We start from the raw sequence: 23930 nt of genomic DNA on the forward strand, positions 1-23930 counted from the left end.
AGCTCCGCCCCCAGCTCCATTCTTTTTGTGTTAGCTCCTGTTGAGTTCAGGTTTCATGAAATTCTAAGCCGTGATTCCAGATAACTCTGGAATATCCAGTTAATAACCAGTCAGATGATGATCTTTAGATTTTTTTAAGACGACTGATGTTTCTTTAAAATGCTTTTCTTATATTACCCCTTTCGATAATGTTGTTATTGATTTTTAATCAGAATAATTTTGTTTTGGACTTGTGGGTTCGAGTCCCGCTCCGGGTGACTGTCTGTGAGGAGTGTGGTGTGTTCTCCCTGTGTCCGCGTGGGTTTCCTCCGGGTGACTGTCTGTGAGGAGTGTGGTGTGTTCTCCCTGTGTCCGCGTGGGTTTCCTCCGGGTGACTGTCTGTGAGGAGTGTGGTGTGTTCTCCCTGTGTCCGCGTGGGTTTCCTCCGGGTGACTGTCTGTGAGGAGTGTGGTGTGTTCTCCCTGTGTCCGCGTGGGTTTCCTCCGGGTGACTGTCTGTGAGGAGTGTGGTGTGTTCTCCCTGTGTCCCCGTGGGTTTCCTCCGGGTGACTGTCTGTGAGGAGTGTGGTGTGTTCTCCCTGTGTCCGCGTGGGTTTCCTCCGGGTGACTGTCTGTGAGGAGTGTGGTGTGTTCTCCCTGTGTCCGCGTGGGTTTCCTCCGGGTGACTGTCTGTGAGGAGTGTGGTGTGTTCTCCCTGTGTCCGCGTGGGTTTCCTCCGGGTGACTGTCTGTGAGGAGTGTGGTGTGTTCTCCCTGTGTCCGCGTGGGTTTCCTCCGGGTGACTGTCTGTGAGGAGTGTGGTGTGTTCTCCCTGTGTCCGCGTGGGTTTCCTCCGGGTGACTGTCTGTGAGGAGTGTGGTGTGTTCTCCCTGTGTCCGCGTGGGTTTCCTCCGGGTGACTGTCTGTGAGGAGTGTGGTGTGTTCTCCCTGTGTCCGCGTGGGTTTCCTCCGGGTGACTGTCTGTGAGGAGTGTGGTGTGTTCTCCCTGTGTCCGCGTGGGTTTCCTCCGGGTGACTGTCTGTGAGGAGTGTGGTGTGTTCTCCCTGTGTCCGCGTGGGTTTCCTCCGGGTGACTGTCTGTGAGGAGTGTGGTGTGTTCTCCCTGTGTCCGCGTGGGTTTCCTCCGGGTGACTGTCTGTGAGGAGTGTGGTGTGTTCTCCCTGTGTCTGCGTGGGTTTCCTGCGGGTGACTGTCTGTGAGGAGTGTGGTGTGTTCTCCCTGTGTCTGCGTGGGTTTCCTCCGGGTGACTGTCTGTGAGGAGTGTGGTGTGTTCTCCCTGTGTCTGCGTGGGTTTCCTCCGGGTGACTGTCTGTGAGGAGTGTGGTGTGTTCTCCCTGTGTCTGCGTGGGTTTCCTCCGGGTGACTGTCTGTGAGGAGTGTGGTGTGTTCTCCCTGTGACTGCGTGGGTTTCCTCCGGGTGACTGTCTGTGAGGAGTGTGGTGTGTTCTCCCTGTGTCTGCGTGGGTTTCCTCCGGGTGACTGTCTGTGAGGAGTGTGGTGTGTTCTCCCTGTGTCTGCGTGGGTTTCCTCCGGGTGACTGTCTGTGAGGAGTGTGGTGTGTTCTCCCTGTGACTGCGTGGGTTTCCTCCGGGTGACTGTCTGTGAGGAGTGTGGTGTGTTCTCCCTGTGACTGCGTGGGTTTCCTCCGGGTGACTGTCTGTGAGGAGTGTGGTGTGTTCTCCCTGTGACTGCGTGGGTTTCCTCTGGGTGACTGTCTGTGAGGAGTGTGGTGTGTTCTCCCTGTGTCTGCGTGGGTTTCTTCCGGGTGACTGTCTGTGAGGAGTGTGGTGTGTTCTCCCTGTGTCTGCGTGGGTTTCCTCCGGGTGACTGTCTGTGAGGAGTGTGGTGTGTTCTCCCTGTGTCTGCGTGGGTTTCCTCCGGGTGACTGTCTGTGAGGAGTGTGGTGTGTTCTCCCTGTGTCTGCTTGGGTTTCCTCCGGGTGACTGTCTGTGAGGAGTGTGGTGTGTTCTCCCTGTGTCTGCTTGGGTTTCCTCCGGGTGACTGTCTGTGAGGAGTGTGGTGTGTTCTCCCTGTGTCTGCGTGGGTTTCCTCCGGGTGACTGTCTGTGAGGAGTGTGGTGTGTTCTCCCTGTGTCTGCGTGGGTTTCCTCCGGGTGACTGTCTGTGAGGAGTGTGGTGTGTTCTCCCTGTGTCTGCGTGGGCTTCCTCCGGGTGACTGTCTGTGAGAAGTTGGTGTGTTCTCCATGTGTCTGCGTGGGTTTCCTCCGGGTGACTGTCTGTGAGGAGTGTGGTGTGTTCTCCCTGTGTCTGCGTGGGTTTCCTCCGGGTGACTGTCTGTGAGGAGTTGGTGTGTTCTCCCTGTGTCTGCGTGGGTTTCCTCCGGGTGACTGTCTGTGAGGAGTTGGTGTGTTCTCCCTGTGTCTGCATGGGTTTCCTCCGGGTGCTCTGGTTTCCTCTCATGGTCCAAAAACACATGTTGTTAGGTGGATTGGCAACACAAAAGTGTCCATAGGTATGAGTTAATGTGTGTGTGTATGTGTGGACCTGTGACGTATTGGTGTGATCCTGCCTTGCGCCCAATGATTCTGGGTATTCTCTGGACGCACCGTGACCCTGAGTTAATATGTCAGCTCTAACTGAATATTATGATCTTTATTACCAGAACTATTGAAATTGGGTTATAGGATGTTAAAATCTGTGTCTTATTGTGTCTAGGTATTTAAGTTCTGTCTTGGTAGGCTTGTGTTGTGGTTCACTTTTAATGTTAGCACGATTGGTATGTTGGGTATTCGTTTCTATTCTTGTTATTCATTCCTTGCGTCAAAGTAAACCCACTTGAGCATATGCTTCCGCCTCTCTGTGTGACCGACAACACATGATAGGGATCAAGTGTTCAAGATGTTGAAGAGCTGAGTTTGGTCCTTTATTTGGTGTCTGCAGTACCTTTTCAGATTTGAACATCTTAAGATGACAGAAAATATACTGTTTAACACATAATTTCTGTAGATCCTAAGGTATTTGGACCACTAGTGCTATCATGTTATTGGTTGGCACCAATGACTGCAGAAAACATGGACCATGAGCTTCCATTCCCTTCCATTCTATTGAAATGAAGTCAAAATTGTCCACTGTGTTGACTGCGCAGTAGAGACCATAGGCAAAGACGCTTCATCATTTGGGTAGACCCACCCCCTTCTCTCAGAGATCAGAGTTGACTGCAGTCTTGGCAGCACAGGAACAGATTATTCCCCAGTTTTGTCCAGTATATAAAAAATTCATTCATTCATTGTCTGTAAGCACTTATCCAGTTCAGGGTCACGGTGGGTCCAGAGCCTACCTGGAATCATTGGGCAAAAGGCGGGAATACACCCTGGAGGGGGCGCCTGTCCTTCACAGGGCAACACACACACACACACACATTCACTCACACACTCACACCTACGGACACTTTTGAGTCGCCAATCCACCTACCAACGTGTGTTTTTGGACTGTGGGAGGAAACCAGGGGCACCCGGCGGAAACCCACGCGGACACGGGGAGAACACACCAACTCTTCACAGACAGTCAGCCGAAGCGGGACTTGAGCCCACAACCTTCAGGTCCCTGGAGCTGTGTGACTGCGACACTTCCTGCTGCGCCACCGTGCCGCCCATTATATAAAAAATTATGTGCATTAAAAAATGCATATTAAAAATATACAAATGCAGCTTTAAAAATATAGCTGCATATTAAAATATATACAGATGCACATAAAGAACAAGAAGGTTGTAACAAGAAGGTTGAGAGATAAAGGGAAGGTTTCATTGCACTAGATTTTGAACTTATACCAGTAAGTTGTCTGAGCATTTTACTGAACAACAAAATCACATTCAAGTGAAAAAAGCCCAGTCACAACAAATAAATACATGAATAGCTGTACATACTTATGTTTTATTCTCATTACCCTGTTAAGTGGATATCTGATGCTTTGCTTTGTTCGTTAATGTTCCGTTTTATTGTATTATTTTGCAAAATTGACCAAACAAACTAAACAAACCACTTTTTTCTTAATTTCATTTTAGACAGTGTTTTGGAAAAATAATATCCTTTTCACAGTGAAATAGAAAAAAATCATTACCGGGACACAATTATTACATTGACATTACTTGTGTTAATTAGGCATGAAGTGGTGTATTACGTCCTACCTGGAATCATTTGCCGCAAGACGGAAATACACCCTGGAGTCAGTCCTTCACAGGGCGACACACACTCACACATTCACACCTATGGACAATTTTAAGTAGCCACCATGCTGCCTTCTGAATAACCATTCAACTTTTATATATTTATAGTCATGCAACCCCTACTATATTAAAATATATATTGCTATAATTGTAGTAATATATCATTTTCCTTTTTTTCCACAGGTTCCACAATATTTATATTGGAGGATGCCTATATTCGCCGTGGGGAGGAGAGAGCAAAGAACTAACCAGAGAACTGACCTAGGAGTGGATGCCCATGTCAAGTGGCTGGGTTGGAGAGGACTACATATTTTTTAGTGTGCGAATATTTTATGGGACGGTTGGCAAAACTACGTGTGGGTATTCTGTCACAAAAGCAATACAGACCGATAGCCAACGGCATGGGTCTGACAATGAAAGTAATAGGGGGGCTAAGGAACATTTAGGGTGGGCTACAACCCCCTAAAACAGGTCTAACATCGTCCATGTTTATAGGTACGACAATGATTATTCTCTCTAGAGCGCTTTCTGTGTTCACTAGTCTCTATGTATACATTCACTTGTACATTTAGGGAGTGGTTTTGGAAAGAGGCCTGAAAGAATGGGGTGGGACTTTTTAGTATTTTTTTCCAACCCCACTCACACTGACTGGTTTCTACAAAATCACCTACCCTAGCTTTAATTCATTCATTCATTCATTATCTGTAACCCTTACCCAATTCAGGGTCGCGGTGGGTCCAGAGCCTACCTGGAATCATTGGGCGCAAGGCGGGGAATACACCCTGGAGGGGGCGCCAGTCCTTCACAGGGCAACACACACACTCACACATTCACTCACACACTCACACCTACGGACACTTTTGAGTCGCCAATCCACCTACCCTAGCTTTAAGAGAACAGAAATTACAAAACAATTGAAAATTAATTCATTGACTTGCTGCAAAGTGTGTTTCTAACGCCCTAAACGACTTTTTCCTCTAAAAAGCATAATGAAATGTATTAAATACTTAATTAGTAGGTAGAACACCTTTGGGAGGGAAGCCTGTGTGCTCTAAGTGAGGAGTCGTTTAGGAGTCGACTCATCTGGGTGAGCGGAGTGTGTGGATGTGACTCAGTGAGAAGAGCACATCTCTATCCGGTGTGCTAAGCTAACAGCGCGGACTAGAGCTCGGTCTTTTTCAGGTCCAGGCTCCGCTCCTGGGCACCGCCGCTATATTGATACAGCATTATACCCACTCGAGGTTTATTTCTGATTTCAGGACTTCCCCTTCAGCTTAACGTTACACTTAGGGGTATGTTATTGATGCGTGTATTTTACAAAGAGGAAGTTTAAGCCATTTCCTTTTCATCTCGCATAGAAACAAACATAGTATTCAATAACTTCTTAAAGTACTCGGAAAGTCATAATTTAGTTTACTGTAACGTGGAAGATACTTCAAATATTGCAGGAGAAATAAATTTACAGATAAACAAAGTACCTCTTGCCTTAGATTTTTAACAATATAACAATACACATCACTCCTAAGATTTAAAAGTATTTCTAAACAGTAAAATACATGTAATGTGTTAATTTCTGCCTGTGAAGTGCTCTTCTTGCTCATGTATGCTATAGTGTGGACAGCAGTGAACCCACATACACATACAATAGGAGCAATGAGCACACACACACTCCCAGTGCAGTGGGCAGCTGTCAGTGCCCATGGAGCAGTTGGGGGTTACGTGCCTCAGATTAAGGGAGAACAGTGCTGTTGCTTCACTTCCACTGCCCCCATTTTTCCAGTCTTTCCTGGGGCTCAACCAGCCCATGTCTCTAACCATTAGGCCACTGCTGGGAAAGATGCATATTCAAATAAAAAACACTCATTCTGAGTGACTGTAGAGTACGAAGAAGGGGAGCAAATTTAGATAAGCGAGGGCTTACTGGCATTTTAAAGGAGCAGTCTGCAATACTGACACCAAGGGTTTAAAATGAGAAATACATTTTCAAAACAGTGGAGAGATCTGTCTGCCTCCTTCCTGTCCTCCCCAGACACAAAGCTCGACCAAACTGTCAGATTGAGGAAAGTTGAATGTACACAAACAAGCAAAAGAGGAGTTTAAGAGGTTTTTGGCTAAAATAAATCTGCAATAATCAACCTGTTTACACAGAAAAATGTTCCTCGTTTCAGTAAAATATCTACCTACGCTAGAGAAAGGCAAATGAGCAGCAATTTCCCTAACATTTGAAAGCGTTTACTGCACAAATCCACCTTAAATGTTTTGACTAGACAAGGTTACTTATCGATTTTCCCTCCCACCATTGATGTCGTTTTAGGAGGTAGACCTTTACTGCTTCACAATTTTCATATTCAAACATTTTGTTCCACCTTGTCTGTTTATGAATCTTACTGGTGTTATTCAGCAGCTCCTTGAATCCTCTGTTCCACCGTAAGAGATGAACACAAGGCTAAATTTCTTTTTTTTTTTAAATTTGTTATTCAACTTTATTCGTTTAAAACACACAAAACATTCATTCATTATCTGTAACCCTTATCCAGTTCAGGGTCGCGGTGGGTCCAGAGACTACCTGGAATCATTGGGCGCAAGGCGGGAATACACCCTGAAGGGGGCGTCAGTCCTCCACAGGGCAACACAGACACACACACACACATTCACTCACACTTTTGAGTTGCCTACCAACCTACCAACCAACCAATCCACCTACCAGCGTGTGTTTTTGGACCGTGGGAGGAAACCGGAGCACCCGGAGGAAACCCACGCAGACACAGGGAGAACACACCACACTCCTCACAGACAGTCACCCGGAGGAAACCCACGCAGACACAGGGAGAACACACCACACTCCTCACAGACAGTCACCCGGAGGAAACCCACGCAGACACAGGGAGAACACACCACACTCCTCACAGACAGTCACTCGGAGGAAACCCACGCAGACACAGGGAGAACACACCACACTCCTCACAGACAGTCACCCGGAGGAAACCCACGCAGACACAGGGAGAACACACCACACTCTTCACAGACAGTCACCTGGAGGAAACCCACGCAGACACAGGGAGAACACGCCACACTCCTCACAGACAGTCACCTGGAGGAAACCCTCGCAGACACAGAGAACACACCACACTCCTCACAGAAAGTCACCTGGAGGAAACCCACGCAGACACAGGGAGAACACACCACACTCCTCACAGACAGTCACCCGGAGCGGGAATCGAACCCACAACCTCCAGGCCCCTATGTTCTTGCTTTAAGAGAAGATCAAAAAGGCAAAATCACATTGGAAGGGTTGTCACCTGCTGCACCACCGTGCCGCCCACACACAAACCAGTTGTACATCATTTCACTAATCCATTTTCCCTGCATTTACAAGCCTTTTCTGTCTAAATCCTCAATATTTAGACTAGACAAAGCTAGTGTTATTTTCCCTTCAACCATACGCATAAATGTCATTTTAAGAGGCAGATCCTTGCTTTTTATTCACAATCTTTATATTCAAGCATTTAGTTCCACCTTAAATGGCTTTGTTTAAGAGTCCTATTGATGTTAGTCTCCACCTAATCCTTTCCACCTTAAACAGACAGCTATGTGAAGCTAAAGCCAGTGATTGCTTTTATAAACAAACTTGTTTTGAAACACTTCTTATTTCCCAAACTATGGCGTTTACACCTTTCAATCATGTCACATGCTTCATGTAAAACGCACAAAACACAGTTGCGTTGCCTCACTTTCTTTATATAAAAAACAAACTATGGCGTAAACTCTGGTCAGCCATGGATGACAAATGATGCCATTTAAGCAGTTTTTAACTTCTAAGTTTCACCCTGTGGTAAAATATTGCAAAGCACATTGCACTGACTGGAGGAGTTTCTTCAGTTGCAGTGCGGTCACTCACTCATAGTTAGGAACTGCACCACAAGAGGTATTTATACTTACTCACATTTAGGAACTGCTTCACAAGAGTGTTTTGTTTCGTATCAGTGCCATTGTGTCTCTGTTGCACCAAGATATCATCAATGATTGTATAATTAAATGATTCAATTACTTTTATAAACTTATCCAGTAACAAACACAGATCTCTTACTCCAAATACTGCTCCAAAGCCTTCCCTGGTAATACTACTATTTTTTATATAAATATACACAATAATTACATGTTCAGTGTTTGTTGCCAGTGTTATTGTACACCAAAGTGTATAAATACTGCTGTTTATTTTTGACAACTAGCTCACTTTCTCTGTGAACCGTTGTCTGAGTAACGGTTACTTCGCAGTGGGTCCAGGAGATGGCGCCATTTGCCAAGAACAAACATGAGGTAAAAAAGTGCAACTTCAAACGTGTATTCAAACGTAAGACAAGATTGTAAGTAATTTTAATGCAGCAAACATGGCGTGCCTTGAACTGATATTTATGACACACACGTTACAATTTTAATGGGTAAGATATTCACAGTCACGTTTGTGTTTGTTTCGGATAAATATAGAAATCCACCTACACTACATAGAAAACCGTATTCATGTGTATCAGAGGCAAATAGAAACGTTGAAAGGTAATGCTAAAAACAATCAATATATATATATATATATATATATATATATATATATATATATATATATATTTAAATGTACAGTTCTCCTATAATCATTTTTTGGAAAAACAATTTAATATGTAAGTGGTTCAGGGGCTCAAATAACACCAGGTTATTCCTTCACAAAATGTCTTCATAAAGCTTTAGGACTTTACATTTGTATTCGCTGTTTAAGTGGTTTGGCTGGGGACCGCAGTTTATGAGTTGCAACAGTGGCTTTAGCAGCAGGTTCAGTTAAACATCAGACTGTAAACAGCGACACTGCCCTACATCTGTCCAATGGCGGTACGTGCATCTTTAAACTGTGTGGGAGAGAGGGGGAGGGCTCATGTCCGTGTCCACCAATCAGCGGGCGAGGAGAGGGGCCCCGTCACTCCACGCTGGAAAACGAGTGAAATAAACTACAAAGGGGCGGGGCTTACGCTGTTGCCATCATCATCATCACCATCATCCTCCAGGAGAGCTGCAAAGATCAGCCGTGAGAGGCGAGTGTGAGCTCGGCAGCTTGAGAGCAGGGTCTCGGTTTTCCCCTCAGCGGAGGAGCACAGGTCCAGGAGCCGGAAACAAGGAACGGCAGTCCGGGGAGATGGCCGGGATTTTAGCGTGGTTCTGGAACGAGAGGTTCTGGCTTCCTCACAATGTAACCTGGGCTGACTTAAAAAACACGGATGAGTCAACCTTCCCGCAAGCGGAGGATCTGTATCTGGCGTGTCCTTTAGCATTCTGCGTCTTCATGATCCGCCTCGTGTTCGAGAGGTACGTCCCTCGGCGGGCTGGAGGGGTTATCGGGCTCGGGGTTTCGTTCAGAGCACTAGCGGTGTAGCCGCAGGACGGGGATCTCTCTGTTTTTGGAGGAGCACTGCAACATAGCCAGGCATTCAGATAACAGCAGCAGCAGCACGGCTGATCTGGCCCTCTTCACTTCTCCATGCTCTAACGGTGGAGGCTATTGTGTCATTGTGCATTAGATTCAGATTCAGATGCATGGCACTGGAAACTTTGCACTTCTAAACAGATCCATCCAACTCTGTGATGTGTGCCATGCAGCTCTCTCTCTCTCTCTCTCTCTCTCTCTCTCTCTCTCTCTCTCTCTCTCCCCCCTCTCTCTCTCTCTCTCTCCCCTCTCTCTCTCTCTCTCTCCCCTCTCTCTCTCTCTCTCTCCCCCCTCTCCCTCTCTCTCTCCCCCCCCTCCCTCTCTCTCCCCCCCCCCTCCCTCTCTCTCTCCCCCCCCCCCTCCCTCTCTCTCTCCCCCCCCTCCCTCTCTCTCTCTCTCTCTCTGGCCTAAACCTACGGAATGATACTAGGTGCACACTGGCTTTTTTCTCTTGCCGTTTCCTCTCTAGTCTACAGGAGCAGCGCTCTTGTTTCTCCGCATTCAAGAGGCCACATCCCGTGTTTCTTAAGTTTTGTTTCTCCACACATGACCAAGACCTCATTCATTTTTACATGGTCGTTTTTAACCTTTCTTTACCCTTCAGAATGTTCCTTATCTCCCAGTGTAATTGAACTCTTCTTATTTACTGGCCTTCATTGAAAACCATCCATGGTGAAACACTCTATATAACTTCAGAGTTAATGAAGATGCCCTAAAGTGCTACAGGAATAAACAGCTGCATGTTAACTAATAGCTTTTGTGACATCACAAAAACAATCGGTCAATTTAAATGGCCTTGCATGAGTTAGTTTCCCAATGTGAAGACAATATTAAACATAATGTTAAGACGTTTCTCATGATACATTTATTTTATATTGATTCTGGCCCTTTTTAATACAGTGCTTTCACTAATACTCAATGCTTATTTTGCCTTTCAGAGAAAAAAGCCCAAATCCTGTAGCTGCTGGGACGTCCGGTTCACCTTATAGCCATCATTGTAACAGCATGTCACTTTAGCTGCTGTCTTTAGAGCTAGGATCCTCTGTTTACTTCACCAGCAGTATTCACATTTGCCTTTTGTGTGTAGAGCAGGCCAGACACTTCATCATAGTTCCCACTGGCTGTCAACTGGTTTGCAATAGCCTATAAAGTCTGTTTATATATTTGGTGGTGTTATAAACAGTATAAGGCCCTCAGGATCGTTTTGGAATATTTGGGGCTTTAAGCAACCCATTATAATTAACAGTAATAAGTATGTCTTACAAATTAAATACCTACACAAGACAGTTCAGTAACTCAGGGCCTTAAGCAATGGCTTTTAGTCAATGCTATTAGTCAAATTAGGCGGAAGACCCAGGTGTGATGTCTGTATAATATATATATATATATATATATATATATATATATATATATATATATATATATATATATATATATATATATATTAAACTGTTCATTTGGGGCAATACAAAGTTATTTTGGTCTAAAGTCAGTCTGTTATGACCCAGAAACTTTGCTGCACATTCTCGTGTTTAGTTCACAGCAAATGGAGTTTGCAGACAAGGCTGGAATATTGAATAGTTTCCATTGTCAACTTAATTTTAAAAGTACGCCTCTGCATCTGAAGTGCTATGATGTTTTACAGTCTTTACATTTTTTATATTTCATGTCAGCTTAGAACTCCGCTAAGACAGTGAAGCTGCTTTGTGACATCATCAGTTGTAAAAAGCGCTATACAAATGCATTTGATTTGATTTGATTCGGTACGTTACGTTATTTTGTATTTTAATGCAAAAATATAAACCTAAATGTGGCCAGCTTTGTATGTTCTTGCTTTAAGAGAAGATCAAAAAGGCAAAATCACATTGGAAGGGTTGTCATGAAAGCCAGACACACACTGGCACTCGATGACCAAGTTTGAGAACAGCAATTCCTGGTAAAACACTAAAAAGGGCACGTCTGTGGAAGAATAGAGTCATCTTAGGAGCAGAAATGACTGGGTTATATACTGTGTATGTTGATCAGCCTACAAAGAGTCAGTATATTGCTAGCATTTAACCAACACAGACATCTCTGTCCTATATCAAAATGGAGGAGTTTATCATATAACTTCTCATTGTGTGATTTTTGTGTTTAATGCTTATGATATATTCAAATGTAGACTTTTTAATGGCATGTTTATTTAGTTATACATTAGAGCATTCTGTTAATAGTGCTGCACTTATTTTAGATTCTGTAGTTTGCTTAACTCTCTTGAGATGTGTGTTTTGTTCACCACCTGCAAGATTTATACACAGTTCAAGTCACTGTATACACTGTAGGAAAAAACTGTCACTGTGGTGGTTCCCTCAAGGGTACATTCCTGTACCTTCAGTTAGGGAACATTAATCTACCATGTTATATATTAAATGAAAAATTTAAAAGTTGTGTTTATTTCATACGCACCATTTCATCTCCAGGACTTTTATGCTGCTCTTTTATTTTACACAGCTCTATAATGAAAGATCCTTCTGGAGAAGAAAATGTAATGTGCCTTTAGGGAACACAACTGAAATTTAAAACCACTGTTGTACCTTTTAATGGTACATTTACACTGTATGTACCTTTAGTGACCAATAATGTATCTCTACCCTACCTTTTTTTCTGTGAGAGTACCAGCCCAAACATTAATCAGTCTTTAATTTATTTCTCAATGTTCCATTGATTTTGTAAATACTCTGCGTACATGAATCATTGTGAAGTAAACAGTCATTTAAGGTGGTTCAATTACAGATTGGTTTATTGCAGATTGTTGTGACTCTAAAGGTAAATTTCCTAAAACTGAGTATTGAAAATAAACTTATTATTATTAACTATATTTCCTAATAAACTCTCTACACTGAAATAATTAGGCTTAGTAAAGACATTCCAAAAGGCATGTATTATTTTCTGTATTATATCATAACTTTGTTAAAGTAAAATGCACCTTTTGGAATGTTTTTACTCAGAACAAATAGCTTCTCCAGTCATTCTAACATCTCCAACTGATAACTATTCGAATAAAAATGTTTAGTTTATGCAGCAAATAATATTACAGTGAATTGTGATGTTGTATATTATGCTGCTTCCACTTCCTATTTGTATGGTTTGTTGGTTCCTGATGAGTTATATATATTTGCTGGTTTTGTCTTTGCCCTCTACCAGGAGGGAAGGGCTGATTTGCATGATTTCATTGTACTGGTGAGGCACAAGTAGGACTAAACATTCTCTAAGTCGATTGAAAAAAATACTTCATGAAGACAGTTAACCTTGCATTTCAGATTTAGCTTTGGGTATTACAGGCATCTTCCATCATTCATTCATTCAGAATCCATGTTGTCGTTCTCTTATCAATAAGACTAAATACATTTCTTACGATATGATCATGTCTGTGGAGCTGCCGTATAATAATGTTTAGGGTTAATTTCGTGATTTATCATCCTGCTTGTACGTAAACATATCACTTGAAACAATATCAATGCAGCTATTCATCTGACAGATAGCAGCATACGTGGAGAATTAAGTACCTCTGACAGTTATTTTCTCAAGCAGCTGAGTTCTTTTGACTTTACGGTTGAAGATGTATTCAGAATGATTTACTGTTGATTTGTTGCAGGTTCATTGCAAGACCTTGTGCTCTGGCCCTGAAAATACAAGCAAATGGGCCTCAGAAGGCTCAGCCCAATGCCATTTTGGAGAAGGTCTTCACTGCTATCACAAAGGTATTGAACCTTCATTTTCTTTCTCCAATAATGTTGGGGGCACATTTTGATAACCCTGTAACAAGCACGTGCAGCACACAAGGCCTGGAGAGGGATTCAATACAGGATTTTATTTTCTTGCTTTCCTCAAAGGTTCCTTTCTGTGGTTTGGCTGCAGGTGCATGTTATAGGAAGGCCAGGAAATATAATAATATATATTAATTCCAGTCAGACATTCCATTTATTGCAAACAAAAAAAATCAGAAACCAATGTCAAATAGTACCCAAGGCAAGGTAAGTATTTGTAAAGCATCTTTCATACACAACGACAATTCAAAGTGATTTACAGAAACAATAATAGGAAATTATAGAAGTATAATAACAGTCAAATAAAATATAGCCGCAAGCGGCAACCCAAGGGTTCAAGCACATGTCAGCACAATCACACCTTTAGTAGTTGGGCCAACTAGGCCTTAAACTGCTCCAAAAGGAAAATTATGAATTTTACTGCAGGAAAAAAGTGTCGTCCAGTCAATGTACTACTTTTTTTTCTATGTCAAACTTGTAGTAATAAAAAATTCAACTGAAGACATTTCTAATAGGTCACTTCCCCAGTTTAATCAGTGTGTGGGTTTGAACCTAGGCCGTAAAATACAAAATCAACGACTAATAGGTTGCTCAACTTGTGGCGCGAGGCTTTTTGTGCTTTCTTTATACCATTTGATTTGGGATCAATATGCAGTCAAACATGAAACAGCCACTGGATTCGAACCCAGGCCTTCTGGTTTCAAGGTCAAGCAATAACTGTGTGTGCCACACAATTCCTTAAACTTATTTTTTGCTTTTTTTAAACTTGTGATTTATTGATCCACATTTAGCCATATTACTATGAACATGAAAAGACTTCTCTTTCAGTTTAACACACTTTTGTAACAGCCTCTGTGTACAAGATTGTCAAGGCATTCATGATCACTTTTTTTTTTTTTTTTTTGTGCACGGTATGGTGACCAGACGTCCTCTTTTACCCGGACATGTCCTCTTTTTTAGACTTAAAAAAATGTCCAGGCGGAATTTCACAAACGTCCGGGATTTTGTATTTCTAGAGCTTACGTTGAACTTCGAGAAGCGTTTTGTTCACAAACTAGTCCCGCCCTCCCCTACTCCGATTGGTTTACTTGAGTGAGAAGGGGGCGTGGTGAAGTAGCCTAAAATCTTCTGATTGGACGGTCTGACTGTAGCGCTACCGTTATTGGTCGATAACCTTCCCTGTAAACATTCAAGTGACTTGTGGATCCCTGACACATCTTGAGCCTCTTGAAATGGTGAAGTAATATGGAATCAGGCCCCAAGCTTGCAAGTATTTCAAAAACTTTTAATTTTTATCATAACAAAATGAAAATATATTTAACATTCAGTTTTATGTTGACATTGGGGGAAACAATGTTTAGCAATTGATCACAATTGGAAAATCCAAAATAAAATTTTATCACCAATTATTTACACCAGTACGGCACTGATTGATTGAGGTACTCCAGCCAAAAAATATGCAATAATTATTTTGCTTTGAAATGCCACACATTATTCAGTTACAGTTTTAAGAAAATCTGGTTAAAACTCAGATATTATTTTAAAATGCAGAATTTTCACACTTTCATAAACTACACAAAAACTATCAACTATTATTATAACGAACATGTATTTGCAAAAGTATCAGGCTTGGTGTGCTGTATAAGTAATGTTTTAGAGCCATCTGGCCAATAATTATTATCACATTACATCATTAATTATAGGTATTCAGCTTAGAAATGCAAATACGCATATACTTGAATTCAAACTGCTCTGGATTTTGTTATGTAACATGGACATATGTGGTGGTATTAGCAGATTCAGAAAAACCTGAACTTTAATAATTATCAAAACAATTTAGACTTTCATCACTGTGTGGCTTCCAAGCCCCTCCCAGTGACTGATGGAGCATGCATTCAGTAAAGCACAAAAATAAATCTGTAACTTAGGAACACTTTCCCCAAATATTACAAACCTCCATAGGCTTCATCCAAATATTTAACTCACCCGCAATGTATAGAGATATAGATAATTAATTATAGGTATTATAGGTAAACTGCTATCTGGATGTTTTTACCAAACATATGTGGTTTTAGCAGAATCCTAAGGACCTGGACTTTAATAATTATCAAAAAAATCTTGGACATTCATCACTGTGTGGCTTCCAGGCCCCTCCCAATAATTGGTGGAGCATGTATTCAACAAAGCACACAAATATAGCTGTAACTCAGGAATGCTTTCCGCAAATATTACAAAAATTCGTAGGCTTGATCTAAATGTGTATCAGATGACATGATTAAATTGTGGTGCAACTGCAACCCTCGGTGGGGCTATAACACAAAAAAATATGCAACAATTTATTAACCAATTGTAGCACCCGTTGCTGGTGGATTTTGTTCATATTTGACATGCATCCTCAGGGTATGCATATATACATCTACCTATGTTGGATTTATTTGGGCTTAATTTGTTTGAGTTACAGCTGAAAGAATGTATAAAGCGCCACCCATTTGAATTCTTGCAATGACAGCATGTCCAAAAGTCATATTTTTTGGATAATATTTACCTCTAAACTCTGCAGATTGCAACAAAACTTGTAATTGTAGTGTTGTGAGACATTCTGCAGTGTATATTATCTTAATTATATAATGTTCGCTGAGATATTCCATATTTTCATGTTAAAAATTTTAATTGCACCCCTAGTGGCTATCAATATGGAATTTTGTAGGTACATAGGAAGTGCCTCCATGGACATACCATTCAAAGTTAATATAAAAAATCACTGTACAGCTAAAAGACAAAAAATTCATAAATGTAAAAAATTTAAAGAAATCAATATACACTTATAGAGCTGTATTGGGTGCAGTGCTATGTAAAGGCTTATTGGATCAGGAATGTCTGTAGTCTGGATTTTAAGATGCCAAAATTTGGAGCAAATCAGACATTTTCCAGGAGTTTGCTCCAGGAGCCGTCACAGTGACTGAAAGCCTCACCCTCTGTGGTTCTGACTCTGGGAACAACTAGCTGACCTGTCCCAAGTGTTTTGAGAGGCCCACTGGGTTTAATCACTTCAAGCAGATCAGGAGTATATTTTGGTCAGAGGCTACTCAATGACGTATAAACAATTAATAGCACTTTAAAATCAGTTCTCTACAAAATTGGTAGCCAGTGCAGTGGTCTGAGAATCAAAGTGATGTCCTCTGTTTTCTTTGCCCTGGTAAGCATTCAAGCAGCTACATTTTGAATAATAAGCAGCAGCTGGTTAATTGTGCTCTTTGTAAGTCCAGAAAAGAGTCAATTGAAGTAGTCCAGTTTGCTTGAGATGAATGCATGGATTAGGTTTTCTGAGTGTGGTTATGACATAGAATGTTTACGTTTTCATATGTTTTTGAGATGGTAAAAGGCATATTTTGTTTCTTTTCTTTGGTTGTTGCAATTGAGGCCTGAATCCAAGATTACGCCTAGGTTTCTGACTTGGTCTTTATTCTTTAGAGCTCTGATGTTAAGATGTGCAGTGACCTCAAGCTTTTGTTCCTTACTGCCATAAAAGATCACTTCTGAATTTTGTTTGAATAGCTGAAGGAAATTTTCCCTCATGCACTATTTAACTAACTCTAGGTAATGACATAGAAGGTTGATGGGCCTTTATTTACCTGGTGACAGAGGTAAATAACTGTAATCTGTATGTTTATAAGTTATTTTATTAATTTTAGCGAATTTGGCTGAGTGGTAACACAAGAAAATAAAACAGTCAGGGTACAAGGATGGACCCTGGTGGGACACCGCAGGTCAATGATATTTGTTTAAATTTATAGATACTGATGGTATAAAAAGTAATTCCTTTCCTGCAGATATGACAGTTACCAGCTCAGAACTGTTCCATAAAGCCCTGTCCAGTTTTCTTGTCTGTGTAAAAGTATGCTGAGATTGGCGGTATCTAATGCAGCAATAAGCTCAAGAATCGCTAGCAGAGATATTTTACCAGCATCTGAGTTCAGACAGATGTCACTTAGGACAGGCTCATGTCACCAATACAGACATGTTTATTAAATAATTTGTTGAGCTGATTTAAAAACAACTATCTCAGAGATTTTGCATATGGATGGAAGATTACAGCTAAATCTTTATTTACTCAGGATAGCAATGTATAAATTGCCCTGTTTTTAAGAGGCAATATCCCAGCAGGTTTTAGTGCTTGAGAGAAAGGAGTGACCATCCAGTTTTGCATTAAATTCAGTGATGGAACAGATGAATTTTATAATAAAGTAAGTAGACAATAGAGCTCTTGCTGATAATGTCAGAGGCATAGGATCGTCTGGCTTTTATAACATCCAAGTTGTTTTTTATTGAGTTTTATGTTATAAAAAAATATCATAATGAAGTTGAATCTTGGTGTGATTCCATTTATACTCAGCCTTTCTGCATTCATGTTACTATCGTGCTGCATTGCCATGTTGCTTTCTGCTTACAAATCTAGAGATACTAATATAGAGAGTGGCATATTTTGCATTATGTTTGTGATATAGCCTGCATAAACAGCTCCTTAGTGTTCTTTGTAATGCCTGTTTTCTTTACACAGACCTACCTGCTTTGAAAAGCTGGGGAGGTTACAATATTAATATAAAAAAAGTGCTCAGGGACCCCAAAAACTAAACTCTGTATTTTATCAGCTTATATGTATCAGCATCAATGTATCAACTTATATGTAAATGAACTGTATGACCAGCAAGTCCCATATCAATGCAGTTGTAGTCTGTACTGGTTTTAAAACCTTCACTTAATGTCCTTTAAAAAGCCTTGTGCTTCATTTTATAAGAAGTGGTTATTATCATCTAGAATGACCTAATTGTATCCACCATGAATCTATGGAGCAGTCAGAGTAAAAGGTAGCGAGGCTTCTTGGTATGCCCAGCTCTATCAGAGCCAGCTTCTGCTGACGCACTGATGCTATTTTTAGTGCACCAAAGAAATAAGTTTCCTTGACAAATGCTCAGATTCATAAGTGCACAGACTCTACTCGCCCGAAGAGTGATCAGGAACCTCATTGAAGAAATGTACACGTAGAGTAGCCATAGGGCTTCTCATTCTAGCAGATGAGGCCATTGCTAATTTGGTACATGATTAGGTTGGAATGGAGCTTGATACTAATAGGATTCTGGCCTAATACTGTCCTATGAATATGTAAAAGTAATACCTGCTCAGTGAAAAGGAAATAAAATCTCATATTAGCTACATATTTTTAGCTAGCTATCAGGCTACTGGTCTGCACTGATCACTCTGAATATAATTGACCTTGGCGCCATATTGTGAAATGTCTGTAAAGCAGTCACATTTTAAACAATGCCTGACCAGTGTTCTTATATTTCTGTATCTAGATATGAAAATACATTGACAAGACTTTACTGACTGCATGTTATTGTGTACTCCTGTGTTGATGCATTCTATCTGTCAACAACCTGTCACAACCTTTACTCCGCATGAATATGAAAGACATTTTAAGTTCCATGTTAATATTCAGAGAGCTGTGACAGGTTTAAATACACCACAATTCTATGTTAAAATACAGCTCTGTTCATTTTTAATCCTGGGTCATATTCCACAAAGCAGGATTTCTCAGCCTAGGCAGATAACATAAGCCCAAAGTCAAGTATGCCCAAAGCTGAGGGACAGTAGTTTTTTGTATTCGTTAAGTAGTCTGGGTAATTAAGAATCCTGCTTTGTGAAAATATGTGGTGTTATGTTTTGAATGTGTCTTGTGTTGTGTTTCTCAGCATCCTGATGAGAAGAGGTTAGAGGGCTTGTCTAAGCAGCTGGATTGGGATGTGAGGACAATCCAGCGCTGGTTTCGTCAGAGGCGTAACCAGGAGAAACCCAGTACGCTGACACGCTTCTGCGAGAGCATGTAAGATGCAGCAGTAATTTATTTCACTATCACAGGGGGCATATTGCAGAAGTTTGCTTTTAAACAGGCATTCTGACATGAACCTAGCGTTTCATGTTTAATTTGCTGTGTTATGTAGTATTCTGTATCTCAGCATTCATGTCCGTAAGCCTCTTTGAATTAACAAGATCCACAATTTCATATTGTGTTCCTATTCGTAGCTGCTTTTTCAGGTAGCTACATTAATAACTTCAGTTTTGTGCTGTATGTTGTATGTTTTATAATTTTATAATTGATTTTTGTCATGTGATAATTTGACGTTATGTTGCAGTAAAATATTTGGCATCCTAGCAGTAACATTTGCTATATGCTGTTCTTCTTGATTAAATGTAGTTTAAACCAACAATCTAGAAATTGAAGCACTGTTTGTAGGATGTTTACAGACCTAGCGATTTGTTAGAATCAATATGAATTAGACACCGTAGTGTGTTTTCCTTCCATAATATGGAAGTATAAGAACTGCATTGCTGGAAACATTAAGCAGTACATATCTCACTGTGGGTGCACAGTAGAGCAGTGTGTGTAATTGAATGTGATGCATACAGCAGTTATCTTTGATGCCTCACTCTGTCTTACCACCTTATCCATCCATAATTGGTTTTTTACTTCTCAGTTCTGTGTCATTGCTCAACTCCCATCTTCCCACTGCTTTCTCCCTTCTCTTAACTGTATTTATCCAGTGCATCATCTCTACTTCTCCATCATCTCTGCACTCTCTCTGTCTAAAGGGAGGAGAATAATACACAGTGAAGCTGTAATATTGCTGTTCCCTTCACGTTGTATCTGTAGACAACCTGACAGCTCAATTCTGTCAGAAATGTCTTACTGCTGCCAAAAGCTCCCTGACCATTTTAAATGGGCTCAATTATCAGGAGATCGCAAGTTTGTTTCCTGCTGATCCCTCACCCATTCATGGCCAAGGGTCAGATAGAATCACCCTTTCACTTTCCTTTAATCAGCCTGTAAACCTGGGCATCCGTTAGCTAACATTAATGAATTAATGGCAGTATTCTACACTAATGATGCTGAATTGTCTAGTGGCATTGTGTTGGTAGCAGTTTGAAACAAAATAATGGGATTTGGTGAGATCTAACAAGTGGATGGGAAATGGCAGGCACTTCAATAGGGAGAAATTTGTGGTCTGGAAGATGCTTCAACTATAAGGGAATCATACTTCTCAGCCTCCCCGGTAAGGTCTATGCGGGGGTACTGGAGAAGAGAGTCTGGCTGATGGTTGAGCCTCAGATCCAGGAGGAACAATGCGGATTCCACCCTGATCATGGAACACAGGACCAGCTCTTTACCCTCGCTAGGATCCTGGAGGGTGCGTGGGAGCTTGCTTGACCAGTCTACATATGCTTTGTGGATCTGAAGAAGGCATTCGACCATGTCCCTCGGGATATTCTGTGGGGGCTGCTCGAAGAGTATGGGGTACGGGGCTCATTGCTATGAGCTATTCAGTCCCTATATAAACAGAGTAGGAGTCTGGTTCGTATGGCTGGCAGTAAGTTAGAAACCAGGCGAAGTTGGACTCCGTCAGGGCTGCCTGTTGTCACCGGTTCTGTTCATAATTTTTATGGACAGAATTTCTTGGCGTAGCCATGTTGCAGAAGGTGCCTAGTTTGGAGGCCTCAGGATCCCATGTCTGCTTTTTGAGGATGATGTGGTCTTGTTGGCTTGATGCCTCCTGGACCCCTTCCTAGTGAGGGGTTTCGGGCATGCCTAAAAGGAATGGGCCCTGGGGAAGACCCAGAACACGCTGGAGACACTACATGTCTCGACTGGCCCAGGAACGCCTTGGTATCCCTCAGAAGTGCAGGTGGCTAGGGAGAGGGAGGTCTGGGTTTCTTTACTCGAACTGTTTCCCCCTCCACCCGGATCCAGATAAGTGGTGGACAATGGATGGATGGATGCACAACAGATATTATATCTTGGGGCTGTCAATTGATTAAAAATATGTACTTAATTAATCACACAATTTGCTGTGCTTAATCACAATTAATTACATTTTCCTCCTTCTTCAGAGTAAAGATTTTAATAATGGATATTTAAATCTTAAATACAAAGAATCAACGTAAGATCACGATAGTGTAATTGTTTATATTATAGGTGTCATTAAAAATTAATTATGTTAATCACAACAATATTCTGTGATTGATTCTGATCAGTCACAAAGGAGAATGTTAGTACTGCCTTTTTTGAGGGGGGGGGGGGGGGGCATATGCATGGCAAACTTGCTTGAGGAAACCATTCGTGGTTTTGATGATTATTGATTTAATATCTCTCAATTTTTTCCAGATGTTTCAGGGAGAACTTTAGCTGTAAACATAAAGCTTTAATGTAAAAATTGAACTCCACTGCAGCACAGTTCAAACATAAAACACCTCCATATTCCAGCTTCAACAGCATTTTAAGAGATAAACGGCTGGATTAAGCAAGGAAGGACAGGAAATTGGCTAAGCTGCGTGTGTGAGTGTGTGTTTGCGTGTATGTCTGCATAATTATTTCTTTGTATGAAGGCTAGTTGTATGGTATGTTAGGACTTTGCTCTGTTGCCAAATTATATTTGCTCATTTCATTATCCGCCACCAAAAGGAAATGTGGTCTTCACATTGATGCCAGGGATGCTAGACACACATTTGTGGCCTGTCACAGCAGTCTCTCTCTCTCTCTCTCTGAAAGATCTCTCTATCTGCAGCCTCTGCATGGGCATGCCTTCGTTCTGCCTCTGTGATTCAGTTACCATTTAAAATCCCCTATAGGCAAGAGTTATAATCCTCTCAGCTCTTACAGCAGATACAGTGATTCCTTTCAAAGAAGTAATTAAGAGAAAGTCTTTCAAGATGCAAGACTATTTTTTAGAACATTGGAATTCAAGTCTGCTTTTCTTTCATCTGAAGAGAGCTGTCTCTCATCTGAGAAACAAGGCATCAAGGACTATTACATAAATTACTGAGCAGATATATTCAATTGTTCCTTAAAACAATTAATATTTGAAAAAAAAAAAAAAGTTCAGAAGAAATTACACATCACAGTCGCTACAGGAATGGCCTTATTGGTTTATTGGTAGTTTATTAAAGCACACTGCACATCATACTTCTAAAAGAAACCTATTAATTCATTGTCTGAAACCGTTTATCTAATTCAGGGTCACGGTGGGTCTGGAGCCTACTGGGCGCAAGAAAGGAACACACCCTGGAGTCCTTCAGAGGGCGGCACACACGCATTAACTCACACTTATGGACACTTTTGAGTTGCCAATCCACCTACCAATGTGTGTTTTTGGACAGTGGGAGGAAACCCACGCGGACACAGGGAGAACACACCACACTCCTCACAGACAGTCACCCGGAGGAAACCCACGCGGACACAGGGAGAACACACCACACTCCTCACAGACAGTCACCCGGAAGAAACCCACGCAGACACAGGGAGAACACACCTCACAGACAGTCACCCTGAGGAAACCCATGCAGACACAGGGAGAACACACCAACTCCTTACAGACAGTCACCTGGAGGAAACCCACGCAGACGCTGGGAGAACACACCAACTCCTCACAGACAGTCACCCGGAAGGAACCCACACGGACACAGGGAGAACACACCAACTCCTCACAGACAGTCACCCGGAGGAAACCCACGCGGACATGGGGAGAACACACCACACTCCTCACCTACAGTCACCCAGAAGAAACCCACGCGGACATGGGGAGAACACACCACACTCCTCACCTACAGTCACCCAGAAGAAACCCACGCAGACACAGGGAGAACACACCACATTCCTCGGGTGAGGGCGACACACACTCACACATTAACTCACACTTATAGACACTTTTGAGTCACCAATCCACCTACCAATGTGTGTTTTTGGACCGTGGGAGGAAACCGGAGCACCTGGAGGAAACCCACGCGGACACAGGGAGAACACACCACACTCCTCACAGACAGTCACACGGAGCAGGACTCAAACCCACATCCCCCCCCCCCTCTTACTCCACCCCCCCCCCCCTTCCTTTCTTCTCTCAACAAGGAACCTTGGACCTTGCTTTGGGACTAGCCACTAAGCTATCCAACCACTACTTCCAACGTGATCATTAATAGAAAACTTTTTTTTTTCCTTCTTGTTTTTCTGTTGACACCATTTTGTGAAGAAAATAGGCTATAAAAATCTAATTAGTATTCATACCATGAATGTCATGTGTGTAGAAGCACTTTTTTTATCCTAATACATTAGAATTAGGATCATTTTATTGGCCACTTGCACACCGAGGAATTCATTCGCTGCACCCAATTCGTGCAGTGAAACACACATTTACACACAAACTATTGAACACTAAGGGGCAGTGAGCCCACATGCTCTAGCCACGGCGCCTGGGGAGCATTTGTGTAGTTAAGTGCCTTGCTCGTTGGGAGATCGCTGGTTTGATCCCCGGTGATGGCTCAGCTATCCAAAGCCAAGGGGGCAAGAGAGCACGTTCGACCTCCCTCATTCTGGGTGAGTAGAATGGCTCTTTTCTACACATCACTGCTCACAGTGCTAGCCAACACAGTTGTC

The 23930-nt window shown here is 42.0% G+C and overlaps 1 protein-coding gene across 3 annotated transcripts in view; it reads left to right on the forward strand.

Annotated features, from left to right (window-relative positions):
* The first annotated feature begins 9210 nt into the window (after nt 1-9210).
* Nucleotides 9211-23930, forward strand: part of cers6 (ceramide synthase 6) — a 40747-nt gene continuing 26027 nt past the window's right edge. For all 3 annotated transcript variants that reach the window (XR_010795087.1, XM_066641264.1, XM_066641265.1), the window contains exons 1-3: nt 9211-9526; nt 13279-13384; nt 19201-19331. Coding sequence is in view for 2 of the 3 variants with exons in the window: in XM_066641264.1 (XP_066497361.1) it covers nt 9357-9526; nt 13279-13384; nt 19201-19331 (407 nt within the window). In the remaining variant the exon portion in view is untranslated. The remainder of the gene's footprint in view (nt 9527-13278; nt 13385-19200; nt 19332-23930) is intronic.

The sequence above is a fragment of the Hoplias malabaricus genome, chromosome 12 (genome assembly GCF_029633855.1).
Source record: "Hoplias malabaricus isolate fHopMal1 chromosome 12, fHopMal1.hap1, whole genome shotgun sequence".
Classification (NCBI taxonomy): domain Eukaryota; kingdom Metazoa; phylum Chordata; class Actinopteri; order Characiformes; family Erythrinidae; genus Hoplias; species Hoplias malabaricus.